At 39.2% G+C, this 10,291-nt stretch overlaps 1 protein-coding gene across 4 annotated transcripts; it reads left to right on the forward strand.

Annotated features, from left to right (window-relative positions):
- The first annotated feature begins 3,142 nt into the window (after positions 1-3,142).
- On the forward strand, positions 3,143-9,703 carry LOC149248642 (protein SULFUR DEFICIENCY-INDUCED 2-like). Of its 4 annotated transcripts, XR_016266679.1 has the most exons (7): positions 3,143-3,387; positions 3,615-3,931; positions 4,025-4,237; positions 4,327-4,482; positions 4,567-4,628; positions 4,735-5,302; positions 9,381-9,703. XR_016266679.1 is itself a non-coding variant. In XM_089458494.1 (6 exons), the coding sequence occupies exons 2-6, from the start codon at positions 3,728-3,730 to the stop codon at positions 5,150-5,152; spliced, it is 1,053 nt and encodes a 350-aa protein (XP_089314620.1). In that variant the 5' UTR covers positions 3,143-3,387; positions 3,494-3,727; the 3' UTR covers positions 5,153-5,830. The 4 variants fall into 4 exon arrangements, 3 of the variants coding, with proteins under 3 accessions (XP_089314620.1, XP_089314621.1, XP_089314619.1); XM_089458494.1 differs by lacking the exon at positions 9,381-9,703 and having other exon boundaries at positions 3,494-3,931; positions 4,735-5,830; XM_089458495.1 differs by lacking the exon at positions 9,381-9,703 and having other exon boundaries at positions 3,562-3,931; positions 4,735-5,830.
- The last annotated feature ends 588 nt before the right edge of the window (positions 9,704-10,291 follow it).

Raw genomic sequence — 10,291 nt, forward strand, 5'->3', positions numbered from 1 at the left:
GACTCAGAGAGTGAAGGATATCAACCATGCACAGTTCGCAGATGACACTTTGCTGCTTGGAGGAGCCAGCCTAATCTCTGCCAGATCTTTCAAGAAGGAGCTGGACATTTACAAATCGATTTCAGGAAGTAAAATTAACTATCGGAAATGTTCAATCTATGGCTGGAACTGCACGATCAAGGAGCTGTCTGACATTGCAAGGCTTTTAGAAATGGATGGAAATCGTAATTGGGAGTCTTTTAAATATCTCGGGATCCCTATATTCAAAATCAAACCCAAACTTGCCCATTGGATGCCGCTGCTCGATAAGTTAAAGAACAGAATTCAAGCTTGGGGTGCCTCATGGCTGAATAATGCAGGGAAAGTCATCCTGATGAAGTCAGTCCTTATAAGTATGCCGCTTTACCAAAACTCAATTCTCCTCGCCCCCAAATCCTTTCTCAGCAAAATGGACAGTTTGTTGAGAAGATTTCTTTGGGAAGGTGGGAACAACAACGACAGAAGGATCCATTTAGTGAACTGGGAAACCATCAAGAAACCTCTCCTGGAAGGCGGCCTCCATCTGCGCAACTTGGCTGCTCAAAACCTTGCTTTGGGATCCAAGATTTTGTGGAACTTAGTTTCCGGTAAATCAAGTTGGAGCAAAAGAGTCATCTGGAAGAAATACTACCAAGGTCAACGCTTGAGATGCCTGGATAAGCCTCCAAGAACCTTAAAAGGATCCCCGATCTTCAATCTCTGCAATCATGCTATGGAGCAGTTCAGCCAGCAACTTTACTGGATCCCAGGTAATGGGAGAAAAATTAAAATCTGGGAAGATTCAATTCTTGGAGACCAACCGCTGATTCAAGTGGAGGGGCTTGCAAATATCAGAGCTTGGCTTCAGTCCTCCAACTTGCACACCTTGTGGGACATTTCCACCTGGAAGAACGACACTGATAGGCTTTGGGATTGTTGGAATTTGGGAGAGATACCTCATAGGTTGCAGGGGGAAGCTTCACTTCTGCTGGATCTGCTTCAAGGCAAGTCTCCCTCAAAGGCCACTTCTAAAGACAAAAGAGGCTGGGGCTCCCTCTCAGGCTCTTACACAGCTGCCGAAGGTTACAAAAGTATTCTGGCTGTCCCTTATGCTCCTCCTAATCCAGCTATATGGAAATTTATATGGGATTTCCCCTCTCTCCCCAAAATTGACTTTTTCTGTTGGACTGTTGCGCACAATAGCATTCTCACCAGAGACAACTTGAGAAGAAGAGGGATGGAAGGGCCCTCCAGATGTTCCCTTTGTTTGGCTGCTGAAGAAAATGTCAACCATATGCTGTTGCTCTGCCCTTTTGCTCAGGTAGTTTGGAAGGGAGTTCTGAGGTTAAACCATGCAGATTTTGTTCTTCCAGAAAGCATCTCTAATCTTTTCCGAACCTGGGTCATTCTATCTCCCTTTTGCCTTAAAAAAAAAAGTCTTCTCAAAATAAGCTGGATGTGGATCCCTAAATTTATATGCTGGAAGCTGTGGTTGGAGAGAAATAATAGGATCTTCAGAGGAGAAAGCTGCAATCCTACAAGAGTAATTTCTAAAATCAAAGCTCTGCTAAGCGAGGCTTTGGAAGTCAACTCTACTGCCAGGAATGAACTGAAGTTGCTCAAAGAAGAGGAGCAATGGCTCCAAGAACTGGCACCGAATCTGAACGAAAGACCCACACCTTCTGCTCCTATCCATGCCAACTGGGAGATCAGGCTGGAGGAACAGGAGTTTCTAAAGTGGAGATCAGCCTTAGATGAATACTGTTTGTTCTTCGATGGGGCTTCTAAAGGAAACCCTGGGGCGGCAGGCAGTGGCGGGGTGCTCTTGAAACCTGGAGGATCAACAGAACTGCGATTCCATTGGGGCCTGGGCACCGAAACCAACAATAGAGCAGAGGCTCTAGCACTGTGGCAAGGACTGAACCTGGCGATTAATCGAAACATTCTCTCTCTCTGTGTATTTGGAGACTCTAGGCTCATTATCCAAGCAATGTCCTCTCATAAGGCTCCTCATCAGGTCCATTTAGCCACTGTTATCCAAAAAATTCACCTCTTACTGCCTAAGTTCAGGAAAATCTCCTTCTATCACATACTAAGGGGGCTCAATTCTCAAGCAGATTTGGAGGCCAATCTTGGCTCCCTCTGCAACCGAAGAGCTCTGGTGGTTAATTCGAAGGAATCCTACTGTCCTATTCCATAAGGTTCATTCTGTTCGATCAGCTGCTCCTTCTGAGCCTTTGGTTTTTTCGCTGCTCCGCCATACTCTGTTCCATGGGTCCTTCCCTCAAGGTAATTGCAAAGCTTATAGTCTTGATCTCAGGACGCTCTCAGACAATCCCTTTATTAACACCCTCTCTCCTGTCAAATCTCCTCTCGCGGACCCAATCTCCTCTAAAATCATCTCAGATCCTGTCCAGAATCTCCACTGTTCTCACATCCGAACAATGACTTCCATTCATAACTGAATACCATCAAAGCTTTTCATTCCCCAATGGAATCATTCGTTCTGCAGTTTCAAGAATGGCAACTTGTGCGTTGAAAATCCTTATGCCGCCTGTATATCCTCCATAGAAACCGAGGTCTCATTCAAGCTCGACTCTCCATTGCGCGCTGCTTCAGGGTTTGTCCAAAGAAGCCCGTCGAACTCAGTCGTTATATCCTTCATCTAGGCGGATTCTCTGTTCGTCTGTTGTGAGATTTCCTGTTCTCGGCGTGAGTTGGACAGAACAGATTATGAACTCATTGAAATGTAAATGCTGAACAGTTTGGACAAACTGAAATGTAAACGCTAGCGGCAGGCAGTTTGCCGCCATAAATAAAAGCTATAACCGTTAATGTCAAAAAAAAAAAACAATGGGATAAATTAAAGTTAAAAGATATTTTTAGCTATAATAATAATAACAACAAAAGGATGAATGAGATAAATTATAAACAAAACAATGGAAAGGGAACCAAGGAAAACAACCTCAGGAAAACAAACACAGATTTGAACCTATACTATACCCACAGCGTTTCCACAAGTAAGAATATCTTGCAAATGTGCTGACCTGGCAGGGGCCAGCATGTCAAATAACATGGCAGTCTTGCCCATGTGGCTTGGAATGCCAATGGGAGGAAGACTCTTTCGGTAAGCAAAGCATATGCACGGAATCATGTCCAGGTTCATTGCATCTATTGTTGCCTCTCCCATTTCGTGCATTTCGGAGCGATGTCTCTTCCTCAGGCCAATCCATTCACGCGAGGACGACGACTACGCATAAATTTTCAGAAGAACGACTGCCGCTTCGCCGGGAATGCTTTCCAATGCAGAATCGTCTCAGATCTAGATTTCCAAAGGTCTCAATTTAATTTGGAGCCGAATGACCACAGGTATTTTTCGAAACTTGTGCTTATCCTCTGAATTTTTCTGAGCTGAAGACTCTAAGAGATTCCTTAAATACCGTAATCTTAACGCGTTTAAGTTCATATTATTTAGTGTTCCAGACTTCAGACAGTTTCGTGAATCTTTAGTTGAGAATTATGTTCTCTGGTCTGGAAAAGCAGAGCATAAGGTGTTTGATTTCTAATGGCCGACGACTGATTCAAAAATTGTTTAGGCGAACAAGCGCTTACTGTGCATAGAACGCCCGGCACATGAACCTTTTTGCACATTTCGGTGAAATAGACCTTTTTGCACATTTCGGTGAAATAGACTGTAAAATCAAAGGAAATGACCATCGAAGCCGAGTCTTCTCCGTTTTCTTCAAGAGAGCCTCGCTTTAGCCTGTGCTATGAGCAGGACAACGCGTTTCCTGCTTCTGCTCAGGCAAAGCCAAACGGCTTCCTGAAAACACAGGAGAAAACCGATCCTTTTCATGCTCTGTACAAGGTCCCCATTGGAGACACCCCTTACGGTAGAGCCAAGCACCTTCAGGTGAACTATTTTGTCCGATGTTTCTTAGAACGCTCTATTTTATTCATACCTTCTGTGTGAAAGATCAAATTAATCGAAATTTTGAGGATACAGCTCGTGGAAAAGGATCCTGCTGGCGCCATTGCATTGTTCAGACAAGCTATTAATGCCGGAGACCGTATTGACAGCGCATTGAAGGATATGGCCGTCGTGATGAACCAGCAGAACCGGTCATTGGAGGCCATCGAGACCATAAAGTCCTTCAGGCACCTCTGTTCTAAGCAAGCACAAGAGTCTCTTGATAACGTACTCATTGATCTCTTTAAGGTATAATCTCAAACAAATCGCATTTTCATAAGCACTATACAGTATATACTCTGCTCTATAACATATTATGTCGTGCGTTTGTATTGCAGAAATGTGGGAGATTTGATGAGCAGATTAGACTATTGAAGCATAAGCTCCGCCTAATTCAGCAAGGAGTTGCATTCAATGGGAAATCCACCAAAACTGCACGGTCAAAAGGAAGGAAGTTTCAGGTTTCCATAATGCAAGAAACCACTCGAATTCTGGTACATAGCATTGACAACCTTTCCCTGTTCTTTTAGTATTTCTGCGTAACAGTGGTTAAAAGAGAATGTAATGGGTGTTGGCAGGGTAATTTGGGATGGGCGTATATGCAACAACATGACTACTGTTCTGCAGAAATCATTTATAGGTGGATTTCAATTCAAGATCAATGATTGACTTTTTATTATTCAATCCTAATGTTAGAAATAGGAATAATGTGCTGTATTGAAATTTGAATGAATAATTGCAAGCAGGAAAGCACAGGTATTGGAGCCAGATGACAACAAGGTCTGTAATCTAAGCGTCTGTCTGATAAGGCAGGGGAAAGTAGAGGAGGCCATGGATCTTTTGCAGGGGGTGTTGAACAACTGCAAGAATTCTACGAACTGTAATAATAATAGCAGTAGAGGAAAATCGAAGTCACTGGATCGTGTCGAAGAGTTATTAAAGGAAATTCGGGAATTGAAAACAGAGCGAAGGACTGGGGAGAAATGTCAATCAGCAGCATCCCGTGTAGAAGATTTGGAGTGGGTTTGGTGTTGTGAAGATGAAGGAGGAGGATCACAAGAAGAAGAAAAGTGGGGTCTGGCCGTTGAGGTGAATCGCAAAAGAAATCGACTGAGAGTTTTCGAAGAGATGACTTCTGCTCCTAAAGAAGAGGAGGCATTTTAATACAGTGTAGATTGGGGTCTAGTCAACTTGATCAGGAATTTTACACAGGATGTTAGAACGATGGATTGGAAGATTTCAATACAGTTTTTTTAGGTTGGCAAAGAGAACCCTCTTGTCTCTTCCATGTTGACAATGCTGCTCTGGGTTCAGGTAATTCCTTGTAAAGCACCCTCTTCAATATCCATTCTAGAATTTGATTGTTGTAAATACATCTTGGTTATCACAAATCACCGCACAACAGGCAAAACCCGCCCGCTCATAATTCGGAGCATTTCAGGGAAAGCCGATTACAACATGACTTTGTCAATTGTCAATTATATACGTGTTGGAATCAATAAGAATCTCACATTGGCATGTATCTTGTATCCTTGGCCAAATGCGAAGAAGAGATTTAGCTAAAAGAGGGCAATGTTCAAGGCAACAAAGTATTAGAAGCATCCCATTATTCAGTGGGCTTGCTATATGTTGGCATCGTTTTCATGTTGTCTGGTGGCTCTTGCTGATAGCTGAGGCGAGCAAAATAAAGGTCAAGTATTTAAAAGGTTAATAGACATTGCCCACTCCAATGAAATGTGTATGTCTTTGTCTCACGAAGCAATTTGGAGGGCATGACAATTTTAACAAGCTACATGAAGAGATGAAATAATCAATGCACATAGTAGATATACTTGTTTTTGTAATATATATATATATATATATATATATATATAATTATTTGTTTTACGTTAATTTTTATATAATACAGAGGGAAATGTGCAAGTTGTTAAGATGGGTGTATATACATATTAGAACTTCAAGTGTTTAGTGTGAATTAAACTTTGTAGAGGGTTTATTCACTCAAGTGGAATTTGGGTTGTGATTAGTGATTATTGTGCCTTAGTTGTTGTTATAACTAATTAAATAAACCATATCTTTGTATTTACTATTTTTGGATAGCATGGCCATCATACTATGCTATGTGATATAGGTATTAATAATGAAAATGTTGCAAGAAGAAAAATAATTATATAGCAACATACATACCCATATATTTTTGGAATTTGGGTTGTGATTAGTGATTATTGTGCCTTAGTTGTTGTTATAACTAACTACATAAACCATATCTTTTGTATTTACTATTTTTGGATAGCATGGCCATCATACTATGCTATGTGATATAGGTGTTAATAATGAAAACGATGCAAGAAGAAAAATAATTATATAGCAACATACATAGGTATAAATCATGTACCCATGATTTACCCTAGAAAACCCCCCAATCGAGGGAAAACCATCATTATCCTTGACCTAGCCAGTCAACGTCGTCCTAACCACATTAGAATGAAGAATCCGCAAGCCTTTTAAAGGCTTTAACTACTTAAAATACCATGGGTCACAAATACCACATGCCCAACACCACCACCTTTGACCTAACAACCTTCTCTTTCATCGAGTCAAATTTACTTAATAATGGATAGAATTATGGGGACTACCCATGCAATTTTTATACTTTTTAGAACACATTTTTGAACCAATTAGCTTGTGTATATTCATGACACAACTTGGGGCCCTAGAAGACAACGTGCCCTAGAGCCAAGTTTGTGTACATTTAGGTTGTGGGGGGGATTTGTCAGTTATTTTGAAAAATCAACCTCCTAAAAACCTTATTTAGTGTCAATACCCAAACCATAGAACTAACCAATGCCCCAAAATGGGTAAAATGGAAGTAGAAAATCTCAAGCCAATAAGAATAGATAAGGACATGCCTACAAGGAGGGTTGGTTGAAAGTTGCAAATAAATGTAAAGCCCTATTGTATTATTTAATCGTCATCATGTACTAGGTGATGTTTCCTTTTCTTTTCCTAAAAGTCCATACTTCGTCATTTCTCAAAAGGTAGTGTTTTGAACTCTTTTAACTTGAAGCATGTTACAACACTTTGCACACCTCTCACACTCTACACACTTTCCCCTTACAAAACTCATCCTACACTGCTTTATACTTAGCCATTTTTACAAATTTGTGGAATACCTTGTCCATCCATTTCTCCTCATATCCAACACTCCGCACACCTAACTCTCCTAATTGTTTTCCTTCGCATTTCTATTTCTCCACACATATAAAGCTTTCACATAAACCATATTATATACTCTATCAAAGTAACTTCTTTGTGTATGTGCCATACTTAGTGAAAATCATGGAAACATCCATTTTCTCCTTTCAAGACTAATTGAAAGCTCATTTAGAAAAATTCGATCCCCAAAGTGAAAAGGCATTAATATTGCACTACTTGAATTATCCGCCAATATACCACTTAAAGACATGTCATAGGTTGTTTAACTTCTCGTTATTATTCTTACATGGCGTGATGAAAATGGTATGTGATGACAGAATGTGTTACTAAATGCTACTTCAAATTAAGATTTACACAACTAAGAGCTATGCAAAGCCTCATTTGATTTGTCATGTATATCTAAGTGCATTGTACCAATAAAACAATATGGCGAGTAAAAGGAAGGAGGAGCCTGTTTGTGGAGATACAACTAATTTACTTGCATGACAGAATAAGAATTTCCATTGTCTACAACCTATCAATGGTACTTAAACTTAAGTCCCAAGGAGAAACAAAACAACAAAATTTCAAGTACAAGGCTTGCTCATCCTAGCTATGTTGTAGACGTGTTTTATTTTAAAGAAATCGTTTGCTAGTGTGCCTACTGGTTTAATTCTAAGATGAGGACCATAAGAGTTTCTTTATAGGGAAAGCATTCATTATGTAAAATTGAAAGATTTTCATAAAAGTGCTTAAGTCACTGAACCCAAAAAGGAAACTCAAATTACTTGAAGCTAATGCCTTACTTGACTCCTGGGGTGGAAAAATTAATGTTATCTAGGACTTCATTCTCCAGATTGCACACGTCTCAACCAAACTTTTTCTCATTGATATATCACTATTTGCAAAGTTGTATAGAGGCTTTTCCTTCTTGTTTTCCTGCATTATGTGATGTGAATTGATGTCTCATGTACCCAAGTTAGTTGTGTTTATACTACATTTTTCTTTTACAAAGGATAATGTCTTTGCTTGGGAAAATGTTATATCCAATTAGATTTCTTTCCAATTGGCTAATTATTTCAAGACCCAAATGTCCTTCATAATGGTCTACCTAGTGATGGCTATTATTTATTATAATGTATTCAATGACTTACCACCCAAGAGAAACATGAACCCGAAAGTAGACTATTTTGTGGAGACATGAGGCCACATTTTGTTTCTACATTATTTAACACTGATTTATCATGGAGTTTAGGTACACAATAACATGAAGTGAACTAGAGAGTTTATGTATAGAATATATAGTAGCAACTACACCCAACACACCCATAAGATCAAGAAGGAGAAAAGCTACTAAATAATATTAGATCCTATACCACAGTAAACACTAATAAATAACTAGGTATTATTGAGGAAACATGGGAAATATGTTTATATTTGAAAAAACTGTCACAAATCATTTCTTATTTTTACGCTGTGAGGCGTTCCCCTCTGAAATCAACTCCCCTCTCTGCCCACCTGTCATCTCTATACGCCATAGGATCATAAGTTAGACGATTGCAAAAGTTTCAGCTGTTAGATTAGAATGGTTACAAATTAGTTGCTGAAACGGTTTGCGCACTGGTCTAATGGTTACAAATTCGTTGCTGAAACGACTTGCACACTGGTCGACATAACCGATTATGGAGTGGAATCTTGAATTCATCATTTCCAACATTTAGCTTGACACTGAAATTGTCTGCGCAACACATTGTGGCAAGGGAAAATCAGGCGTGGTGAGCCTCCTTTACTTACGATAAGGGCAGGCTGTTCAACGACAGGGAAAAAGCAGCCGAGAATGTTTTTATACAGGTTATGTATTAAATCATGGTGATGGTGATGGCCAGGGGTAACTTGACACTAAAATTGTCTGTGCAACAAAGACCTCCTTTATGGTACGTACGTTTCTCAAAGAAATATAAGCTCATTAAGCAACTTAACCATCACAAATTTGGTTCTAATTCTTTTCTTTTGCGGCTCCTAATGCACAATGTTCCGAACTCAGGCCAGGGTATGTCTTTCTCAGAATAATACTGCACATTAGTTTTTCATGATATAAACGCTGACCATGTTTTCTTGTGTCTTTCTGAGAATAATATTGCACATTAGTTTTTCATGATATAAACGCTGACCATGTTTTCCTGTGATCCACTTGCAGGATTGGAATACTTGCACATGGGTTCCACTCCAAAGATAATTCACAGGGATGTGAAGACTGCCAACATTCTTTTTAGACCACAATTTGAATGGAATATTGGGTGATTTCGGTCTGTCAAGGATGACAATTGATGGGGAGGCTTCTCACATTACCACTGCGGTAAAAGGAACGGCATGATACCTCGATCCAGCGTAAACCACATACATCCTACAATCTCTTTCCATTATCCACACTGAGTAACTGGATTAACTATTATAAGAGGATGGATTCTTTGTATTTTTCTACAGAGAGCAGATAAAAAAATTTGTATTGTATTTTTTCAATGATTGGCTTAAGCTTTTTTCCATAGTTATTTTCGAACTCAAATGTTGATGGACAAGAGTGATGTGTATAGTTTTGGAGTGGTTTTGCCGGAGATTATAAGTGGTAGACAAGCTGTTGATGCAAAACTAGGAGCAGAAGAACGAAACCTAGTTGGATGGGTAAGGAATCTTATATTTTTTCCATCCATTGCAGATTTTGCGAATCTGATAGCTTTTCATTCAAAACCTGTTATATTTTATATTCTAATTGTAAATTTCAAAATATTGGTGGGTAAGGAATTTGATAGTTTTTCATCCAAAACATGTTATATTTTATATTCTAATTGTAAATTTCTAAAAAAGAATGATGAAATGGTTTGACTTTCCTTCTATGAAAGATTATAAAAACAAAAATCAAATTATAATATTGTAACTTTGTAGTTTGTAATCCATCTTAAATTAACAATAATCGTGATTACTGGAAAATTAGATTAACAACAATCGTAATTATTGGAATCCTTATATGTTAGACCGTACCTGGAGAACAAAGAAAATCAGAAAAAAATAACAAAAATCATAGACGAAAGGCTCCGTGGAAATTACGAGATA

This window comes from Pinus tabuliformis, chromosome 7 (assembly GCF_031772625.1).
Source record: "Pinus tabuliformis cultivar Carrire ecotype Pingquan chromosome 7, CPIR1, whole genome shotgun sequence".
NCBI lineage: Eukaryota > Viridiplantae > Streptophyta > Pinopsida > Pinales > Pinaceae > Pinus > Pinus tabuliformis.

Coding starts and splice junctions, on each gene's coding strand:
- LOC149248642 (XM_089458494.1), top strand. CDS start 3,728: ATGACCATCGAAGCCGAGTCTTCTCCGTTTTCTTCAAGAGAGCCTCGC. Junction 3,932..4,024: donor GTAGAGCCAAGCACCTTCAG/GTGAACTATTTT, acceptor TTGAGGATACAG/CTCGTGGAAAAGGATCCTGC. Junction 4,238..4,326: donor TACTCATTGATCTCTTTAAG/GTATAATCTCAA, acceptor TTTGTATTGCAG/AAATGTGGGAGATTTGATGA.